Source organism: Catharus ustulatus, chromosome 13, assembly GCF_009819885.2.
Source record: "Catharus ustulatus isolate bCatUst1 chromosome 13, bCatUst1.pri.v2, whole genome shotgun sequence".
Taxonomy (NCBI): Eukaryota; Metazoa; Chordata; class Aves; order Passeriformes; family Turdidae; genus Catharus; species Catharus ustulatus.
This window is the reverse complement of record NC_046233.1, coordinates 11,982,692-12,005,691: the sequence shown is the minus strand read 5'-3', so window position 1 is coordinate 12,005,691 and position 23,000 is coordinate 11,982,692. Positions and strand designations below refer to the sequence as shown.

The window sequence follows — 23,000 nt, the reverse complement described above, 5'->3', positions numbered from 1 at the left end:
AGGTAGATGAATGCTGGAGATGCCTGATGGCGTTTCAGAAGCTAAGGGCATGATTCCTTCAGTGATTTAGGTCACTTCACTTTACTGATAACCCAGGGAGCTAAATGCTCTACAGGATAAAGCTTAACACGTGTGCTCAGCATTTCAATGGTGACTAAGGAGCCCAAAGTACCTCTTGAAATGATTACAGCTCTTTACAAGCCAAGAAACCAAGTCTGTGTCATGGACTTCCCGCAGGTGTCAAAGTAGACTAGACTTGTTCTATATTCTGGTTTTTCTCTTTGAGAGCAGTACTGTTGCTTTTCTGCTTACTCTGTGCAGTAATACATATTGCTCATCTGAATAACTAATGAATGAGCCTGAAGTATAAAATGACTTGCCTAAGGCTACTATCAACATCATGGATTTGGTTTTTAGGCTTTGGCTCCAGGCTTTTTCTTACAAAGAAATCTGCTTTATATACCAACACTTTCAATATAAAAGAGTTTGGTTTAAAGCTGGATGCAAATCACTCCTCCTTCCCAAACACATGGAAGTCAAGATGACAGAATCAATGACTCAAATGAAAAAGGGGGGGGAAATGCATTTCTTCCTAGCACTCAGTGCTATTTGAGACAACTGTCTCCCTAAAGGAAAGATGTGAACTCACAAGGAATACTGAGCTAGCCTAGCTAATGAGCTTCTTGAGCAGAATAGTTCAGCCTGATGGAATCTCTGTCATGGGAGCCAAATTAAGCATAATGTCACTTTTCAGAGCAAGTTCCCAGGCTTTCAATAGTTTCCTGTTAAATTATAAGGCTCACATACACTTAGTTGTACTCAATCTGTTACACCAATATGCACTTGCAAAGGCAAGGGAAAGTTTACATCAATTCCCGTAAGGCCCAAAAAAGTTAGAATCCACACAGATATTTCTGTATCATATAACCTACCCTTTACTTCTTCTCTTTTAGCATTATTAGGTGAGTTCAGAAGGAAGAGGAGGGAAAAGCTCTGATTCTCAACCAGAAGAGGTAGTATCCAGAAGTCCTCCCAAAACATCTAAAATAACAGAGCTATTTTGCAACAAGCCTTGACAATGTAGAAAGGTCTACAACTTTCTACAACTCTTAAGAAAACTGGCAGTGAGGTCAAGGAGGTCCCATTTCTATACTTACAGTGTTAAGAGGGCACAGCAGGGCTCACGTGAGATCAGTTTTGATCTGCCAGCTTAACAATGACATGCATTTTGCTCTGCCAGAATTTAGAGGGATACTGGATAGAACTTATGGGATGAAAAAAATATAATTCTTTCTGTTGGGGATAGCTAAGGAAGGAAGATTAAAAGCCACAGGAAAGTGGATTTCATTGCACTCCTCACATAACAATAGTGGCCCCTCTTTTACTCCTGAGTGACCTGCAAGAAGGAGGAGTATCAGGTAAAAATGGAGATTTGGTTTTCTCCCTTTAGACACAGAAGAGATTTGCAGCTTTCTAGATAGGGTAGCAGTTGTTCTTCTGTAGAGGGAAGGAAAAAAACTCAATGCCTACAGCTTTGTTGTTACCACTGAGATCATACCTCTGTCTCCAGAGTTTAAAAGCCTGTGGATCTGATTTTGCCACATATCACTTGAGGAAACATTAGAGTGCACATAGTACTTGTGAAATGAATAACTTCAATCACCAATATCAAAGAAGAGATCTGATAAAGACAGACATGAGCACTTTGATTCGGCATTTAGAAAGGCCCATTCTGTTAGCTTACAAAGTTTTAGAATTAATTACAAATTTGGAAATTAAGGTGTGGCATTCAGTAGGACACATCACTCCTATGGCTTTGAAGAGTAGAAAAATAATCAGCTTCTTCTGCAGGGAACAAAACAAGACATGACCACTATCCCCCCACTCCCTACTCCTACATGAAGGTAAGAGGGAGAGGGAAACCTGGCAAAATGAGAGAATCCCAACTTCCCCAGACTTTTCTATATCCCTCATAAAATTTGTAGCCTTTAGCTGTTTTCCTTGTTTTCCCCTAAATAAACCGTTCTCCATCCCAGTTGTTCTCTACTTACAGAATTTCTTCCTTAAAACATGTTCACTTTAATGCTAAAGTTTATGGACTCATGGGAGAAAGGGCAGGAAGTCAGACTTTTGGGATAGGGTAAAAATGTAAAGGTCATTCACACACTCACACACACATACTCTCTCTCACTCCAAAAATAATACACTATTTGACAGTTTCAGGATTCAGCATGTCCCACTGAAATTTGAAAGCTTATGTGAAACTAGGCTACGTCCTGTAACCTCAAACATTTAGTCTAGGAAAACAGCTCTCAAGTCTCCAGCTCCCACATCGGGTATCGCATGACGTCTGTGCCAAATAGAAGACCTCAAACCAGGGGGCAAAAGAAACGTTGGTAAAATGAGTTGATTAAACCTGGGGAATAACAGTTCAGACTCTTAGTGACAGGTATTATTTTTTCTGGTTAGCTGGCTAGTGAAATATTAAATTATACTCAAAGCATCCATAGAATGAGCTGGGCAGAATGGTTGCACAAGCTACTTACGTTCCATCTGGTGGCCTGGACAAAGGAGGAAGAAGATTCATGCTTTGCAATTGAATTATTTTATCCTCCCTCTCTACTACAATAAGTAACTAAAAAAAAAAATCACAGAAAATAATGTAAAAGTTGAGATTTTCTATTTCCTCACACTGATGCATCACAAGACACCAGCTATAAAAGATGATATACAATATAGAAGTTTAGTTCTAAACTTTGCAGTAGTTCCCACTTGTACTCTGCTCTTCCAGGGGAATAAACAATTAATCCTGTGTGGTCTAAAGGATTATTGTTTATTTTCCCTCATCTGAATATCCTCTTTTGCCCCTCTTTAACTGCAACCTCAGGACAACACTCAAAGAACATATGGAATGAATAAAACAATACAATGAAAAATGCCAAACCTGGCACAGCTAACGAGTACCTGTGAGCAAATAAGTGGGAGAAGCCAGGCTTACATTTATGCAGCAAACTATTTTTCACTTTTATTTCTATTGAGATATCCTCTTCTACTATAAACACAAACCCAAATAATTTTAATCACATTTTTTGCAGGTCAGTATTAAAATTGTACCTTCATTATGGCAGCAGATTTTATTTACTGAACAGCAATAGTCACTAGCAGACAGAAGTTTTAGGCTCTAAATTCTGAGACATCTTATTGCTGTTGACAAACAATTAACACACTGTTTTTAACCCACTTTAAGCAAGAAAAATCCCTAATCAGTATTTCCAAAGATAAAGAACCTTATGTACCACCTAATTTTTATAGACATAGAATACTTCTATCCTTCCTCCAAGTTAGAGTGAAGATTAACAACAATTTTCTATTCCTACCATCTACATTCCTTTATATTGAATTTCACCAAAAATAAATAAGCAAATATTATTAAATAGACTTTGAAATGCCATAATCTCAAAAACAGGTCTTGTTGCAACATCAAACAAGATAACATGGACCATATGGACAGGTTTCAGTCTAAGTTAACAAATTATTATGTATTTCACCCTTTTAAAAAGAAGGGTCATACCTAGCCTGAACCTCTTGATAGCAACATCACTGCCTCCAGAGCTCTAACCAGACTTGCTAATTATTCTTCCAGAACTGGCAGAAACTTGAACTCTGACCAGACTTACCCACAGCACTTGCGGCAGTTTAATGCACTGGAGAAATCAAAGTTGTATATTTGCTCTTTTACAAAGGAAAAAGTCTGCAGCTCAGTACTTATTAGGTGTTTGTATTCTGCGACTAATATGACCCTGAGAGGATGTAGAGTCTAATGGCATACACACTTTTCTAATTATTTAAAGAATAGCTCATATTTGTTAGTCAAAAATTCTTAGCTGAGCAGTTGTATAGCAGGATACCCTTACAAAGGTGTGGAACCACACATGTGTGCAATTATATTGTAATTATAATTTTAAACTAGAGTATGTAAATATAAACTGACAGAACAATTAACAGAAAAAGAAAGCAACAATAAGCAAAGTCTTCTCTTTGCCAAATTACATTTATAACAAAACTAATAGAAGCTCTTGAACAAAGAAGGAATGAATAGCATGTATACGGTTCATTGGGCTTTTGCAAATTGTACCATAACTCCCATCCTCCCTAAAACTGCTCTCTGAGTTTGTGCTGGCACGGGACTGCTTTTGCAATTCCCCTGGCAGCACACAGGACAGCCAAGATAGCACCAGACATCAGTCCTGCCTCATACCACAATAATCCACTGGCTTTAAACATTGCAGACACAGCCTTGGCTTTATAATCACAGAAAATTACATATCCATGGGAAGAGTTCCCTGTCTTTTTGTGGGACAGATCACAATATCTACAAACAAAGAGAACTCACAGGAACAGCAGATTCCCAGATCCCATCTAAATTTCACTGTGAGTGCTCTCCATATTAAGCTTTTAAACCTCTCACAGAAAGTGCAGCAGAGTTACCCCAAAGCACTTTTAGGAGCTGTAAGAGCCAAGAAGCTGTAGCAGCACAGACTTGATGAAACACGGATCTTTCTGCGAGGCCGTGGAACGACCTGCTGAGAAGCTGGAGTGTTTTTTACCCATTTCAATTGCTCAAAGCTCATAAGGAATACATGCTGTAGGTGCAGCACATGCCACAGCCTCAAATTCTTAGAGGAAGGCTTTCAAGATGCGGAATAGAATTACTCTGTAGTTTCACTGAACACAAAACTAGCGAGCAACACCGAGCAGGTCAGAGATCACCCCAGCTTTCCTTGGCAGGGGAGTTGGACTAGGTGGCTTCCAGTGATCCCTTCCAACCTCAACGATTCTGTGAATCTTTGACAAAGTTTAAGGAAACACCCTTGGAAAGTCTCAGCTGATTTTTGTGAGCTAAAGTTTTTGATAAGGCTCGGAGTTGCTGGCGGACTGTCAGCGGCTGTGGGCGGGCAAGCGCCCAGACACAGGGCCGGGGACAGCCAGGACTCCCCAGCCCCGGCAGCGGGACAAACGCTGGCTCCAGCGCCAAATAGGATTGTAGAAAGGGACAGGAACGGGACAGGAACGGGACAGGAAAGGGACAGGAAGAAAGCGCGCGCTTATGGTGCTCCAGGGCCAAAAAACCTGCGAGCAATAACGAGCTGCTTCCCCCTCCATGAGGGCTCCGCTCGCTTCTCCTCAAATCGCCCTTGCCGATTCACAGAATCGCGGAACCACTTAAGTTGGAAAAGACCTCCGAGATCACAGAGTCCAGCCCATGACGGGTCACCACCTTCTCAACCAGACGCTGGCAGCGGTTGCCACGTCCAGTGTTTCCCTGGGAACTGCAGGGACCGTGACTGCGCCCCCTCCCTCCTCCCCGGCCCTACTCCTCCGCAGCGCCCGCGCCCGCCCGGACCGGCCGCGCGCGCCGCACGCGGAAACGGGCGGGCGGACCCTAAAAGCCTGCGCCCCTGCGGCTGACGGGCAGGCGCGGCGGCCAATCAGCGTTCAGAGCGCCGCGGCGGGGACCAATGGCGGGGCGGGGGCGGGGCGCGCCGGCGCGCGCTGGGAGCCCCGGTAACGCGCGGGCCGCGTGCGAGGAGCGCGGGGCGGCCGGGCCGGAGCTGCCCTGTCCCGTCCCGTCCCGCCATGAAGATCGAGGAGGTGAAGAGCACCTCCAAGACCCAGCGCATCGCCGCCCACAGCCATGTCAAGGGGCTGGGGCTGGACGAGAGCGGCGCCGCCAAGCCGGCGGGGGCCGGGCTGGTGGGGCAGGAGAATGCGCGGGAGGTGAGCGCGGGGCCGGGCCGGGCCGTGTGGCGAGTCCCCGGCAGCAGTGGGAGCCGTGCCTGGGCTGCTCCGTGTCGCTGCTGCCGTGCGAGACGCGATGGGAGCGGGCGGGGCTGGACTGGCCCTGCTCCTGCTTCGCACGAGGGTGGTGTCGGGCTCCCGGGTGTCACGGGCAGTGGAACCCACCAAAAGCCGGCACATTTGGTGCACGTAGGGATTGGAGCATCCCTTTCAGTGCGGTGGCCGGATAAAAGATTCATAGAACCACAGATTGGTTTGGTTTGGAAGGAGCCTTCGGATCATCTCTGGTTCCAAGCCCGCTGCCGGGGGCAGGGACGCGTTCCCTGGGGCAGCTGCTCAGTCCCGTCCAGCCTGGCGGTGACACAAGGTGTGCAGAGATTGCGGCTCTGGCAGCCAACATTAATGTCCTGCTTTGCTTTCAGACCTCTGTACATGCGGCTGGGAGAGCGAAAAGGAGTCAGAGCTCACGGATTGACTTTTGTTCTCTGTGGTTTCCATTGTCTGTGTCAGATAAAATGATTGCAGAAAGTACCTTTTTCTGATTTTGTCTTTATTTTTGTGTGCATGAAATTGAAATTTTTACTTTTTGTAAAACCTATTATTTCTAAACACTTTTATGTTGGAACAAAATATACTGTAGCAATACTTCTGTTAACACTATAAATACTTATTTGATTTCTAGGCATGTGGGGTAATAGTGGAGCTAATCAAAAGCAAAAAAATGGCTGGCAGAGCAGTGCTGTTGGCAGGACCTCCTGGAACCGGCAAGGTATTATTTTTCTATTTTACGAAATATAAAGTATTTCCAAATCTATTTTAATTTGTTGTCAAAATAGTTTTAGGGTAGTGATTACAAAATTTTTTCATATACCAGATTTTTTTTTCAGTCAATGTATTGATGTAGTTTTTTACTTTATTTTTTTACTTTTGCTATGTAATCAGTACTGGCAGTACCCAGTGGTGTGTTCAGAATCTTTAATGTGAAACCAGCTCTTGTAGGTTACTAAACAAATCAGTAACAAAGGGTGTGAAAAAGTTCTAGAAGTTACTTTTATATTAAAAGCCAGAATAGTTTCTACTTGGTTTAATTTTTTTCCCCCCTTGCTATGTAAGACTTTTTGCATCTATATCAGCTGTCAAATTCAAATGCCCAGTATTGTGTTTTCAGGGTTTTTTTAAAAGTCTTTGGCTAAGGTCACCTGTGTTGGAGGAGGGTTGTTATGTGTGAGAAATGTATGTCAGATGGAATAGTCTTACCATTAAATTAATAATTGTATAGAAAGTAATACAATGAGGAAAGTTAACTTTGTTCAGAAAGAATTGTTTCTTAATTCTCTTCAAAATTAATGTCTGGGTTTTGTATTTGATTTTGTTGTTTTTTTTCGTTTAAAGACTGCTTTGGCTTTAGCCATTGCTCAGGAACTGGGAAGCAAAGTTCCCTTTTGTCCTATGGTTGGAAGTGAGGTTTATTCCACTGAGATCAAGAAGACAGAAGTTCTAATGGAAAACTTCCGACGTGCAATTGGTAAGTTTCAGAAAAAGGAGAATTCAGTATTTGCATGATACTTACTTTTATTTTTCCCAGTCATCTAAAAAGGAAAAACTTTTCTGTGGTCAAGATGTTTTCAGATTTTTGTATGCTTATTTTCTTCAGTGCTGATCCTAATTTAGTGACTCTCTTTCACACTTAGTGGAGTCAGATTTTCTGTTTACAAACTGTACTTTAATTATTGTATTTTTGTTTATACGTCACCAAATTCTTCTGTCATCTTCCACCTTCACTTCTCTGTTTTACCTGTGACTGAATAAAGCTGAAAGAAAAAATATTTTTTAGTTTCTTACATTACCAGAAATTCTTGTAGACAGAAAAATGTTTTTTGTTTTAGTGATTTCACCCTACTAAACAAACAGTCTTAATCAGGGGCTCCCAAACTGGCAGCTTTAGCCTGACTTACTGTTCCAGTGAGCACAGGGAAAGATGCCAACTAAATAAACACTTTAACTTAATGTCTTCCTCAATTCTACAGTGCATTTACAAGTTTGATGTAAATTGGCTTAATTTGCAGCGCAGCCTCAGTGACTATCTAAAATCTCTTACACAACTGCTGCTGACAGCTGATAAATGCAGGTAGAAGTGGCCCTTGTTTGTGTGAGCATTGGCTAAAGAGAGCCCAGTTGATTTTAGTCCTGAACACATGAACAGTAGTTTTCCTATTTCAGCACCATGTTTCCTCTTGGACTTCATCTGGCAGCAGCAGTCTGTCAATTCTTCAGTGAAACAAAAGTATTCCATTGACTTTTCTAAGAAAGCAACTTTCAGTAGTTTCTGGTATTCTGGTTACCATGAAACTGGCAGGGCCTGGGGGAGGGAAGCCTCAGTAGTCTGCAAAATTTCCTTGATGTGATGAAGTTCCCTGTCAGAGATTTGGAAACCTGAACCAAGAGGTGAAACTTGTGCCATCCATGTTGTCAGTTGTAGAGACAGCAGATGTTTAACAGCCAGTTACATTGTTAGTTCCCTGCATTCCCTGAATGTCAACAGAGAGACACTTCTAAACAAATATTAGTGTTAATGAAAGATGGAACTTCTTTTATTCCTTTCTGTTGAATTCCTTGTCACATTTTTGTAACACAGCCTTTATTGAGTATTTTAATGGATGTAAAAAAGTATTCTCTGAATTATTTTAGAGGACTAGTAAACCACCATTTCTTGTAACATAACACTTTCCAGTTGGGTTTTAATCTCAGGTAGTTTTTAACTTCTCTGCTTGGTAAAGAAATACTATACAAGGGTGCCTTTTTTTAAAAAAGATTGTATGCAGTGTAGTTGGGTCTGGGTGCAAGGAAAGCTTCAGCTCACATGTCCATTGGCACTTAAATTATTCATTCAGCTTTTATTGAGTTTTGTTTGTGTGTCTCCTTGGTAGCAGATTCTGTGTACATCATATTTGTTATATCAGGTACTTTGCTTTCAAGGAGTTTAGCCACGTGAATTTTTAAAAATTATCAGATATATTAACATTACATTTTTTACTTAATGGTTGGGGTTTTTTCTTTGGAAGTCTAGACGGAGTCTAACTGGTTTGGACCCATCACTTTGTAAGAAAGAAGGAGTTACTCTGAGTTTACAGAACTTTAATTGTTGGGAGTCTTTTAGTAACAGACTTGACATAGTCTCATGGCCAGGTAGGGATGAGGTAGAACAGTAGAGAGGTTATAATATTTAGGAAACATAGAAGGACAGAGTGGAAAATGAGGACATCAAATTGTTGTATGGGTTAAAAGAAATTTAACCTGAGAGAGATTAATCCAGTATAGAGCTCATTAGCAGCTGGTGAGGATGATGATAGCAGCTAATTTTAAGAGCTCAGTTGCAGTAAAAAATATCTGCTGCATTTGCCACTTCCTTGTGTTGCCAAATTGTACCTGCCAATGAGTCAAGCAAGCAGTTTAGCTCCATGGAGTGCTGTTGAACCAAAACATGAAATAGCCCACAATTGCTTCCTTGGATTTATGTCTGATTTGGAAGTAGATCTCTCCAAGGCTCTTCTGAGAATGAAGTTCATAGTTGATACATACACATTCCTTTGAAATCAAGGGATAATCAGCAGCAATTACCTTTGTTGAGGTCATGTTCATCTGTAAATATTTTCTACAGACACATCTCTAAAAGCACATTAGTCTGGATTAGAGGAAGGCTTCTGAAGCAAATCCCTGGGTCTGCCCTCACTGACTTGGCTTTGCCTTGTGTTGTAAAACAGAATGAGCACATGAACTGGATTCTTTCCAGGTGAAACAGAACTGGAAGATTCATTGCATGCTTCAGCAGCATACAAATCATACCCCAAACACAAACAGGTTGCTATGTTTTCAGAGCAGACTAGAGCTTTTGCTGGAAGTTTAAAAGCAAAACAAAGAGAGCAAACAAACCTGGTCGTGTTTGTGGCCAGAGCAGTTTCAGTGTGCGCATTCCCACATTGCTTCACACTCGTTGCCTATGAGCCAGTGTGATGCAGCCTTGTCTAAGTCAGTTTTATAACTCAGGGATTCATTAATTTCTGTCTGGTGTTTTAGCATACCTGAAAAAACATTTTAAAAATTACTGAAATTAAATTTGTACATAACTTTTTATGTCATCTTAAGTAAGAGAAAGCAAACATTTCTTACCAAGGATTTGTCACGTTATTCACAGTTATGCTGTTTCTCGTATTTCAGATCCTGAGTTTGGGCCCAGTAGAGGGAGACACACTCGTATTTGTCAGTTCTTTATAGCCCCTATCAGCAGCTCAAAATTACTGGTGAAGTGTCTGATCTATTTCAAAGCAAAATGAAAAGTTATGGAACAAGGAAAGGTTTATAAAGTCACAATCCCCTCAGACTGGGCAGGATGACTTCCTTGTATCTTGTTACAGCCCATTCATTATTTTTGGTATGGCATGTGTGTCTCATAAAATACTTTATGGAGTTTCTTCAGATGTGGATTCTTTGAACTTCTGTGTAGTTAGAACATACATAATTGTAGTGGTGGTGGTGATGATAGTGGGTTTGCTTTGAAACTGCCTGTAAATCTGCCTGTAAATCTCTTCAGCTCTATATTATTTATCAATTTAAAATAACCCAGAATAGAAGCTAGCCAGATATTCTGATGATTATTTGGCTGTCTGAAAAGTAACAAAATGAGGACATAATTTTGAGCTGTTTTGAAATAGTCTTAAATTTGCATTGTAGCAGTTTCTGTGAAATTTTATCTAGCTCACCTTTTGCTATTAACTTGAAACATATTTGAAATTATACACTAGCCCTTTAGTAAGTTGATGTTCTAGCACAATACCTGTTTATCCATTTATGTTACATTTTTACTCTAAAAAAATAAAGTTGCTAAAATGTAGAGTTTTTTACAAAGTTAGGGTTTTTTCTTCTATCTTTTTGTTAACTTCTCAGGGCTTTTTTGATGGTTCAAAAATTGTGTAAAATTCATTGTTATATTAATGTCCCTAGTTTCAGAAGCTGGTCTGTGTTTCTGGCTTTAGCATAGGGAACAAATCAAGCAAATTCCCTCTTTGTGGAAGGGAAAAGAAACAGCATCCTAACACTTGCTTCAAGAATGAATTATAATGAATAGAAGAAAATAATTTCTAAAAGTTTAATAAACTTCTTAACAGATCAGCACTTGGGCTGAGCTTTCATTCTGATGCACAGGATGATTATTCTCACTTAATATTGAAGAAGAGAACAATAATTCACCTTTCTGCCCTTAAAACATTACAATGGAATATAATGCACCCTAATAATATGTTACATTTTTTTGGCAGTAAAGCAGCAGACTCCTGAGTGTATACTGAAACTATTTTAAACAATCCCTTGCAGGGTTGAGGATTAAAGAGACCAAGGAAGTTTATGAAGGAGAAGTCACAGAACTAACACCCTGTGAAACTGAGAATCCTATGGGGGGATATGGCAAAACCATCAGCCATGTAATTATAGGACTCAAAACTGCAAAAGGAACCAAACAGTTGAAGGTATGTGTCAGAGTCTCAGGAATTTCTGTAAGCATTTTGGGTTTGTAGCTTCTATTTTTAGCACTTCTTACTTCTATTTCAAGCTCTTGATCCCCACCTCTGTCAGGTGAGGCTGCCAGGAGCCTGCTTTCTTTGGGTAGACAACTTTATCCTCACTCTTAATCTGCCTGATGAAGAATATTTAGATACTGGTCTTGTGTCCTACTAATTGAAATAGGAGATAAACCCATCATTACTTGGTTAGCAGCTGCTGTTATTTCTCTGTTTGGCAGCACACACCTGAATGTCTTCAGAGAGTTCAAAATGAGTTTTAGTAGGAAGGGATCCTGATGCAGTTTTGTAGATCACAAACACCGCAAAAAATGGGTTGAGTTGGCAATCTGAACTTTGTTCTGTCTCAGTCTGTGATACACTCTGACCCTGGCTATAAATGTTCATGGTAATAAACATATGAGAAAGGCCTTGTTTGGTTTTGCTTTCCTGATAGTCAGGAACCAAATTTTTGAGGATGGCTTGGGAAATATTGCCTGTTTAAATATAAATTATTCTTTCTGTCACATCTTTTCTTTCTACATGGGATGTCATGCTTTAGTGAGTATTTGATAGAGAACTGGAAATTGAGCTGGTGTGTTGCCAGCTCAGGCCCACTTTTCTTTTGTTTTCTTGTCTCCATTCAATTTCCCTGTCAGACTTGGAGAGAACTAAAAGCTGTCTCTGTTGTTCAGTATCATCTTTCATTTGTTCACTCTGAAAACAAGGAAATGAAGAGCAAAAGTGAATAAACATGTACCAAGAGAAACAAAGGCATCTAATATATTCCATACCCACTCTCCCTCACAGAGCTCCACAGAGGATAAGGACTCAAGAAATCAAGGAACATAATTCAATGCTATAGCCAGATTTTTTATAAAAGTTTTCCCAGAAAGCTAGAGAACTTCTGTTTCTTAGGTGTAAATACATTGTCACATTACTCAGAGGTATGTTTTGTAGCTGGTACCATTATGTTTCTGGCACTGTCATTTCTTTTGGATAGCAGATTTTTTTGTAAGACAGTAAATTCTGTGCCTCTTGCAGATTTATTCACTATCCCTACTCCAAATGTTACAGCTTTATAAAATCCTAGAGGCATTGTCAGGGTGAGTTGCAGTTTAATTTTGTCTGATGGGAGTGAGCTTCAAACTGAATTTCTTTACCTTGATTACCATAAGAATGTGGAGCTGCTTTGATCAGCTGTGCTGTTTGCTTGTCTCCAGCTGGACCCGAGCATTTTTGAAAGCTTGCAGAAGGAGCGAGTGGAAACTGGTGACGTTATTTATATTGAAGCAAACAGTGGAGCTGTCAAGGTAAGAGAAAAGTTCTCTACTTTTATGCAGGTGAATGTTTTTTGCAGACCTTTCTCTGCCTTTGTCAGAAGGCTCTCTGATTTATTAACCTTAACTGACATCATATGGTTACATGGAAATTTTAAAAAAAGCCCAGTGCTTTCCTTATCTGGAGAGAAAAGTCTCTTTTGCACCCAAAGTATGTGGTAATCTGGTTCACAATTAAGGTCATCTGGCAAGGAAGCTATCACTGATTCTGTCTGGATGAGTTTTCTTTTCTGTAAGATCAAGGCATCTCTAAGGGAAGAGGGGAAGAACCAAACAACTTTAGTCATTTTCAGGCTGACATGTGCAGCATATTTAATCTTTCTTTTATCGCTCTAATATTTTCTCCATAAGATATATACATGTAGAGGGAATGCTGCATTAGTTAGCATTCTTTTCATATCTGATTTAGAAAGTAGTGTATAGTGATCCTTGCTGTTTAATGGATGAGCATAATATTTTCTATCATATAATAAATCACCCACCTACAAAGGAGGTTCTCCCAATCTCTGGTTAATCTGCTGGATTTGTCCTTTAGCAAGAATTGCTTAGGGTAAAAGAAGGGGAGAGAGGAATGGAATATTCTTGCCACTGAAAATATCAGGTGCTTTTTAACAGAGTTTTTGAGCTTTGATCAGTAGATAGGATATGCCTGTTGCTAAGCAGGGAGTGGGATGTCTGAATTGTCAGCTGAAGCTTGTCAGAACTGGAATTGTGAACTAACCCTGTTATCGAATTCATGTCACTCAAGGTTTTGGCACTGAAATTAATTCTATACCTGGGTTTCTCTCTGCTGTTCCTCAGAGGCAGGGCAGGTGTGATATCTATGCTACGGAATTTGACCTTGAAGCTGAAGAGTATGTTCCCTTGCCAAAGGGTGATGTGCACAAGAAAAAGGAAATTATTCAGGATGTCACCCTGCATGACTTGGATGTGGCAAATGCTCGACCTCAGGTATCTGACTTCACAGATGAAGTCTTTACAGAAAAATTATTTGACATAGATGTGATGTTACCAGAATAATTGAGATGTAGGAAGCTGAGCTAACTCACTCACCCTCAAAGATCCCACTGTAGGAAAAGCAGTAGGTGTTACACCTTGAAGGCCAGTCTAGCTCTGGCTAGAGTCAGCATAACATTCCTAGCACTACAGTGAACAGTCTGGGAGTTGTAGAACAGCTTCCACCCAGGTATTTGGGATCCACCACCTTCACAGTTAATGCATAATCTACACCCTCCTCTTTCCCTCCACCACTGTGCCCCATCACTTGCACAAGAGCATTGTGCCTCTGACCAGAAAAAGAGATTATTGCTTTCTGTGTAGAAGGAAAGCTGCTGCAGGTGTGAGGTAGCAGCAGCCAGACCTGCATTGTTTCATTTACTGGAGATTCTGAATGCAGATTAATATATTCTGCTCTGTGTTTATGGTTTCACAACCATAAAATGGAAACTGCAAGAGCTGTTATAAAAGGTGTCTTGTTGACTGCTGTGGGTTCTGTTGATGTTCTTGCTTATTTCAGAAATGTTTCACAGCCACTTGTAAAACTTCTTTGGGAATTTCAGTAGAGCTCTGCATGTATTGCAGCAAAAAAGCCCAGGAAATAGAAGAATTACTCCTTGCCATGTCTTAACATAAATCCACTCTTGAGGGAGTTCTATCTGTGTCAAGAACAGAAGTCAGTGGCATGTTTAAAGGCTGGAATCCCTACAGTGAAACAATACAGCTCTTGTAACTTACTCAGTTTCAAAATAAACCTCCTTATATACAAAAAAAATAATTTCTTTGATAAAAATCATGGTATTAAAAAGTCATAAAATTTAGAATAATTCTTCCTGTATTGACAGGCTGAACATCTACTGTGCATGCAGGCAATCCAAGTTTCTGTGTTCACTGACAATTTCATTCCTAAGAGTTCCTCTGTGGCAGTTTTTTCAAGAGAGGATATCTCATTTTGATTGTTTATGCTCTCCAGATGAGCAAGGATGAAGGGGTAGCTAGGTGATTATGTTTAAAATACTCCTGTGGTAAGGTGACCTAAACTTTGACAGATTATCAAAGACTGCTGATATAAATACCTAGTTAACTGTAAGAAACAACTTTAACCAATTTCTGATCTAAAGTTGCCAAACTTTCTACATGACCTCAAAGCTGATGTGTCACTTTCTTTTCCTAGGGAGGACAAGACATCCTTTCTATGATGGGACAGTTGATGAAACCTAAGAAAACTGAAATTACTGGTACGAAACCTGTATGGTATTTTGAGATTTTATAATCTGTGTGTTTTCCAGTTAAAAATGATTAAAAATAGAGTTATTATATTTAAATGAATGCCTTCATAGTGCATATTCATAAGTACTCAGATTTCAAAAATCAGTGATACAGTTGCTAGAATTGCAATGGCTGGAGACAGTACAAGTTACTGGTTCATGCATGTAGTGGTAAAATGTATACAGTGCTCTGCACCCATCTTCCTGGGGAGAGCTCAGAATGCCAGCACCCATCCCACAACATTCCTGCCACAGTGTGAGGTCAGGCTTTCAACAAAGACCCAAACTGAACAGCAGTAATACACAAATTCTGAAAAATGATGTAGCAATCCTACTGAATTTTGGTGGAGCAGAAGAATGGCACCTCTGTAACAGCTGTGTAAGGACCTGATGCTCCATAAGCACTGCTGCTCTTCCTGCCTACAGGTCTTTGGAGAAAACAGCATCCACAGACAGATCTGCTCTCCTTTTTGCTTTGAAAGAAATAGTGCTTCACTAAGTTCCTATCTAAATTTAAACCAAAATCTGTTTCAATACCTAACTGAATGGTTGTCTTTTGAAGTATTTTGTCTGTCCCAGAAGTTTCTTTGCTTATTCTAATACCAGATATATTGATGTAACACCTGGCATAGCTTTGAGAGCAGTAGGTTCACAGAAATTTATTTACATAACTTATAAAGTATAGCCTTTTTAAAAAGTTTTTTGTTAAACACAACTTCTTTGCTGAAATAGAGCAGCAAGATTTCATTCTTTCTGTGGTGTGCTTTTCAGCCATGCTTGGAAACTTGAGTAAGTTTTGTGTTTTAAAGAGAGGTTTGACTTGGCTTCTCCACCCCTTACCAAACTTCACAGACCTACAACAATCAATTTTTCACGTGTGTATTTCAGTTAGTAATACTCTGTTGAACACATACCTCCCAACATAGTATGAAATGTCTCAAAATTTTAGTGTCACAGATAGTTTTCCTTGTGGCAGTAAGATACCAAACTATGGAAAAGTTCAAGGAGAATTTTCCTTGCTTCAAGCCTCACCCTCTGACCTATAGTTCACTAGCAGAAAAACCAACCAGTTTCTTTTTGTTCTCAGACAAACTTCGAGGAGAGATAAATAAGGTGGTGAACAAATACATAGATCAAGGCATTGCAGAGCTGGTGCCAGGTGTGCTCTTTGTGGATGAGGTTCACATGCTGGATATTGAGTGTTTCACATACCTGCACCGAGCACTGGAATCTTCTATTTCCCCCATTGTCATCTTTGCTTCCAACCGAGGAAACTGCATTATCAGGTATGATGTCTAAACTTGAATTTTCCAGTTTGCATTGGTCCATAGACCTTGGGATTAGCTGTGTCAGTAGAGGTACAAGCTTTTGTCTCTGATACTGATAGCTGTGATAATCCTCTGCATGAGTTGCAGGCTGCATTGGTGCTCAAGAACTGCTCATGAGCTTCATGATGGGACAAGCATTTAACACCAGGCTGACTGGAATTCCTCCTTTCCCCTAACACATCCCTCCACCTCTAACAGTTTCTGAATTTTTTGCTTCCTGGGTGATCTGTGACAGTTACCATTCTCATTGTATACCTCAATACATCTGTTGCCTGCACATTAGGGACATCAAAAGCACCAGGGCTACAAACCTCTAATACCATTGTTTCCTGCTGCTGGATTATTTTCCTGCTTGCTGTCCTAATTCCATCAGACTTCAACTTCTTGTTCTTACTGGTAAAGTGTGTCACAGTTCAGCCTCTCCCTTTTCCTGCTGTTTGTCAGGCTTTTTGTGATTCTTCAGTCTTGCTAACCAACTTGTTTTTCATCTCCATTTCACTTTGTGCATTCACTTTGATATTTTGCACCCACAAAATGCATTCTTTGCATGCTCAGTAAAAGTGCTCTCCTCTTTCAGAGTCTTCTGTAAGTTCTACTACTAGTTTGTGGTCTAGGTCTAATTATGTCTAAACAAGCTGTCATTAGTAATGATTGCTACTCTTTGAATTGTTTTAATTCAGCTGTATAACCAGCTTTTCCTTTCCCTTATAGTGGCTCATCTGGTATTAATTTTTCTCTGTTTGCATTGCTTAGAAGTGAGAATAAGCCCTTCAAAAATGTTTAAGATGGGCATCACCACACTCTCTTTGCAAAGATATAAAAAGGCTGTCTTGTAAAGGAAGTAGAGATCTGTCAGCATGGGTTCACTGCAGATCCTGTTATGAAAAAGCTGTGATTTAAGAAAGGAAATTTTCCATATAATAGTGGCATCTAATATTGAAGAACCATGGCCAGAGCTGCAGTACCTGAATACTAGCCCTGAACTTAAAAGTGTAATTCTTTACCAGCACTTCACTGGTTTTACTGCAATCTGTGTAATTCTCATAAATTAAATCTGGGTATCTTTCGACTTCACAGCAAATTACAGTGGTCTTGGGAAACCAAGAGTACATGTGTCTGCAGGCTTTGCTGTTGGGTGTTGTATGTCAAGCAAAATGGTTGGGGATCCACATCCTGCCCTGTCCTGCATACAGAGACATAAACTTCTCACTTTGCTGGATTGCAAGCATGGAATGTAAACCACTGAAGTATTCACTGGAGGGATGGGGGAAAGAATAGCTTGCTCAGCAACAGGGGATGTTCTCCAAATGGTGATAGTATATATAATTTCTGCTGATACTGCTAAACAGCTTAGAATGATTTGTTCCTTGCTGGAAGATACCTTGGAGCATTAGATATGGCTGTATTGTGAGATACAATGCAAGAAAGCACCTCTCACTATGTCTGAGAGGTATTTGAGAGCTCCAGCAATAGTGTTTGTTTCCTGGGGCTGTCTAGAATGAACCTTAGACCAGAATGTTTCCTGTCTCTGACCCAGGGGGTGTGTGTCTCTGTGGACACACCATTGTAAACTAGTGTAGTCACTTTTTACTGATTTTAACCAAAATGTTTCCTGTCTCTGACCCAGAGGTAGTGTGTCTCTGTGGACACACCATTGTAAACTAGTGTAGTCACTTTTTACTGATTTTAACCAAACCAATGTACTGAACTCCCAGTAGTGTCTGATTTTCTGTTTGGTTTCTCCTCTAGAGGCACAGAGGATATTGTGTCCCCTCATGGAATTCCACTGGACCTGCTGGATCGAGTAATGATTATCCGAACCATGCTCTACACACCCCAGGAAATGAAGCAGGTATGCACAGGATTTGAAAGAACTTTTAACAAGTCCCCAAAGCTGTGCACAGCTCTGCCTCTTCTGTTACTGTAGAGATATTTGACTCTGTGGCCACCAGGGCTTCTGCCAGAAAGCTCCCTGCTTGTTAAAAGCCTGCTTCTCTAGGAGTCAATACAGTGAGCTGGTTAAAGCTGTGCATGCAGCTTCTCTGACTCCCAGCTACTGAGGAATTGCTAAGCACATGTGGAGCTGAAAATGGCACCTCACTTTCAGGAAGGCATGAATTGTTAGCTGAAGCAATCTCTTGCACAGATGTACTTTCCACCGTTTGCAGATTTCGGCAGGTAGTGCTTTTTTGGTTGGTATAAGATGAAGTGTCACATCATGGGATCTTTAGTCCCAGACCTCAGGCTTTTCCCTCACATGAGACATCAGGGGGATTGAGGAATACAACCTCATGTGCTGCATTTTTGCCTTTATGCCCTGTACTGTGGCTTTAACCTACAGGGGCTGTCTCCTGAAACGGGGAGAATTTTTGTGCTCTTAGTCAAGTTTGGAAATGTAAGCACAGAAAATGTTTCAGATATCCTTCCAAGTGCCTGGGAGTTTTCCTGTGGGGCCATCACAATATTTTGTATTGATTATAATGCTTGGTGCCATTATGATGCATTGGGTCAAAGATCCCCCCTCATTAGCCTCTCAATGCTGGGAAGTGGCACAATGCAGAAGGCATTAGGGTTTACCATGTCAATTCTTTGTATTATTTAAGAGATAGTGTCAGTGGAGGAGAGGTTGTCACCAGATAATGGTCTCCTGCTGCTGGATAAGTGCCAAGGTGGACACATTTATCGAATTTAAACATAGAGGCAAAGCTTCGTTTCACTTGGTTTGAGGAGCTTTTCATTGATGCTGCCCTGAGCTGTTCTCAGGATGATTTTTTTTTTTGCACCTAAAGGACACTTTGAAGCATTGTGGTGTAGATTGCAGTAAAAGCAGCCCAGTGATTTAACAATACAATTAGGTTTACTCTCTATATAAAACAAATTTTTATGTTACTCAGCCTGGGGGAATTAAAGACAGTCTGGATTTCCCTGTAGTGTAAGTGAATTCTGTGTAGTTAGTGCTGTATCACCGTGCAGGTAAGACACTTTCTGAATGCTGGTGTTCTGAAGAGCTGGGTAAGTGCTGTGATTTCCACCCTCTCCAGGGCTGAAGGAAAGGAAGTGTTCACAGTAGCATTTCCTAAAGCTAAAAACAGAGTCCAGACATTTGGCCCCATAAATCATGTTCCCACAGTTCCCTTAAGTTAAGGCTTTTGAATGGCAACTTCTCATGGGAGAAGAGGAGGAGCTATTACACTTAATTTTGGCTTCTAAGTACACTTGGGGTATAAAACAAACCATATGTAAGTTAGTTCTCTATTTTTGCTCTCATTTGTCTTTTATGTTAGGAAGAAGTTTCTGCTGATGATGTTTCTGTGTGAGACTCTTTGCCTTCACAATTGATTCCTTTATCAGCACAGAATCTGGTCATGTATCTACTGAAAGTTTGTTCATAACCTGTTAAAAATATTTTTTTTCTGTGTGTTGATAAAGTAGAAATCCCATTGTGAAGTACTGCTGTGACAAGACACACAGTAACCTTAGTGCAACCAGAATAGGAAAAAATTCACTTTTTATACTTATTCTAGTCAGGTGGTGTTGTAATCAAACTTCTTTGTATATGTGCCTGCTGTTGGATATTAGAGGTTATAACTGAGGTGTTTGTTCCTAATGTATTTCCCCTGATAAACACTTGTTTTCCTATTCCATAGTAAATGCATATGTAAACAAGTGGTGGATTAATGACTTGGGCCCTAGGCCTTCAGTAATGTTCTACCAGGTTGCTAGATAAAAACTTACTTTAGAAAACATTGTTAAAGATGTGGCATTCAATAGTTGTTTGTAGCAGAGGAAGATCAAAGTAGCAGTGTTTGAATGAAGGCAAGGGGATGTCTAGATGATGCACAGGTAAAAAAATCTTCAACCTGAAATTGCAGTTGGTAGCAGCACTGCCAATATTCAGTGCACATACCTTAGCACCAACTTTCTGCCATTTCAAGCCCCTCTCTTACTCTGCTCCCAGCCCTGGCTCCCCGAGCGCATTTTTATGGCTTTAATTTAAGCGAGTGCTTCTTGATATCTTGTTTACAAAGCTGCCAAAGTGAAAAATACCTGTATTATATGAGGCTTGCAGTTCCAGAGTTATCTCTGCACTACAACACAACATCATTATCCAGTCTGCCCCTTATCACTCAGCTGGTAATACAGACTACCGAGAGACTTGTGCCACTTTTGTTACAGCTTTATATGCTCAGGCTTATTGGTGATATCTTCCTCTCCAACTTTGTGAAGATCTTCAAACTGGTACAAGCCTGAGACTGTTCTGGAAAGATTAGATTCTTCTTAGTGATTTTTTTTTTCTTCTTGAAGGAATGGGTGAATCATAGAAAGTAACTTTTTGATTTATTTTACCATCTTGTCAGTTGAATAAAAAGTATGTTGTGAGCTGCTAAGGAAAGGGTGTAGCTTTCTGTAGGGCTTTTTGGAGGGCTCTGTTGTACAGCATCAGTGCAGAATTCAGTAACTGGTGTGGCTATCCACAAGCCTCCAGCTGCCATTAACTTCTAACATACTCTTGTATAAGTTCACTTATTCTGCTCCTTATTAGTAGGTAGGCTTTGCTAACCATGCAGAGTTACCATGAAGGGTTAGCAGTCCAGATGTGTTACTTTGCCTTCCTTTTGTGATAATAGTTTTTTTAACATTATATTTGCCTGTTCAAGGAACTAGAATTCTAAAAATTCTGGTTTAGTGATGAGTTACACCAGGGTAACTCTCCACACCATCTTGTTTTGTAGCATGTGTCATCTCTAAACTGACAGTTTACAGATACTGAGTTAAGTAATTTAGCATGTTAATTGTTTGGGCACATGTCTCTCCCACTATTCCCAACAGATCACAAAACTCCGTGCTCAGACAGAAGGGATTAATATCAGTGAAGAAGCTCTAAACCACTTAGGGGAAATTGGTACCAAGACAACCCTAAGGTAAGTTGGGCACAGTTTTCCATTCAGCATGACTGGGTCTAAACCCACTCACTGTAGGAAGTGAGAAAAACCTCTCCTTTACATGGTCTGTTAACAATCATTAATAAGAGAGTGGTTATGCTCCTCTTTTCTTCTTTAAAGAATGTGTGTGCTGGAGTGCTTGCTGACTTCTTCATACTGCTGGTAGAGCTGTGTTTCCTAGCAAATATCCCACTTCTCTGTATCATCAGTTCCCTGGATGCACTGAATTGTAATTACTCATCTGCCTCTGTTTGATCACAGGTATGCTGTGCAGTTGCTGACCCCAGCTAACCTGCTTGCCAAGATTAATGGGAAAGACAGCATTGAGAAAGAGCATATTGAAGAAATAAATGAACTTTTCTATGATGCTAAATCCTCAGCAAAAATCTTGGCTGATCAACAGGAGAAGTACATGAAATGAAAAGCTTATCATGGTAGATGCTTTGAAGTAGCTTTAACCCTTAGCCAGGGCTGGCTTAGTTATTGAATGAGAAATGTTAATGGTTTGTCTCTTTTGGGACTGAAGAATATTTAAATGTTGGACTGCTTTGTCAGGCCAGAATTAACTATTGAGTGTTCCTATTTCATTATCAAGAGTAAGATGCTCCATGGTTTGTGTGTAACATCTTAGTCTCCCTTTTATCAGTATATGTGAAATTAGTAGCTCTTGACCCATCAGTTTTGTCTTTAGATTTCGTTACAGAAGAGCTCCAGCTGAAGTTGATGCTTAAGAACAGTCTATTTTCTTTATGAACCTTGTTTTAAAATAGTTTCCTTTTACAGATGAGAACTTCTTGGTTTTGAATTGAAGTTTGTCTGAAGTGCTTTATAATAAAACATGTCAAGAATATTGCAAGTCTGTGTGTGTTCACTGTGGGTGCTGACCTAAGAAACAGTCAAAATAAATTTGAAGCAACACATCCAAATATGAGTGAAATGGATCTGCAACACCAAAGTAGATTCCAGCAAAGAGAAAGATAGATTAGGACCTTTTAAAAGTGTTTACTTTTTTGTAGGGTTTGGGTTTTATTTTCTGAAGACTTCCTTAGAGAATGCAGAAATACCTAACAGTTATCTTAGCCCTATTTAAAGCCTTCCCCTCAACGTAACTTGAATTTTTCGTGGGTTTTCCTAAAGCAGATTAAATAAAAATTGGTTTCCATCATTATTAGCTATTTTTTGCACTATCTCCAGTTTCTTGATCACTCAGAATCAGGAAAAATTTTCAACCTAGAACTGAAATCCTGTTCTGCACAGACTTCAGATGAACTTCAGCTTAGTCTCATGTTCACAGTGTGCTTCCTTGTTTTGTGAAGCATGGATACCTGAGTGCTTCACAGCAATTCGAGGTTAAATGATTAACAATTTAAATCCTTCTAACACTGAAATACAAATCGCTGTAACCATGCAAATTGATGTATTGGAGAAAAAAATGTAGAAGCCTTATTAAGTGACTAACATCACATTCCTTATTAGAATTTTAGGGATTTAAAGCTCTCTATGTATACTACTTAAATAAGCATTTATTGGGGTAGGGTGGGAAAAAATAGTAATTTAACACAGGAAGCTGATTTAAATGTCCTTTTTAGCATCTGCAAAGTGAAGAGGATGAGTTTTCAATTAGTACTTTTTAACTCATCAAAAATTTTAGTCTGTATTCCTGAATGAGAGTGTCTCACAAATACCAAACATACTCAGCCTTCCATGAATCTTTCACAGTAAATCTGTGGTTCCTCTTGTGGGGAGAATCTCAGTAATGGCAAATTAGGCACACAGG

The 23,000-nt window shown here is 40.1% G+C and overlaps 1 protein-coding gene across 1 annotated transcript; it reads left to right on the top strand.

Annotated features, from left to right (window-relative positions):
- Positions 1 to 5,535: 5,535 nt before the first annotated feature.
- On the top strand, positions 5,536 to 22,073 carry RUVBL1 (RuvB like AAA ATPase 1). Its single transcript, XM_033071908.1, has 11 exons — positions 5,536 to 5,778; positions 6,482 to 6,568; positions 7,192 to 7,324; positions 11,167 to 11,318; positions 12,572 to 12,661; positions 13,490 to 13,639; positions 14,859 to 14,922; positions 16,040 to 16,238; positions 18,030 to 18,132; positions 21,111 to 21,202; positions 21,485 to 22,073. The coding sequence occupies exons 1-11, from the start codon at positions 5,638 to 5,640 to the stop codon at positions 21,642 to 21,644; spliced, it is 1,371 nt and encodes a 456-aa protein (XP_032927799.1). The 5' UTR covers positions 5,536 to 5,637; the 3' UTR covers positions 21,645 to 22,073.
- Positions 22,074 to 23,000: the final 927 nt, after the last annotated feature.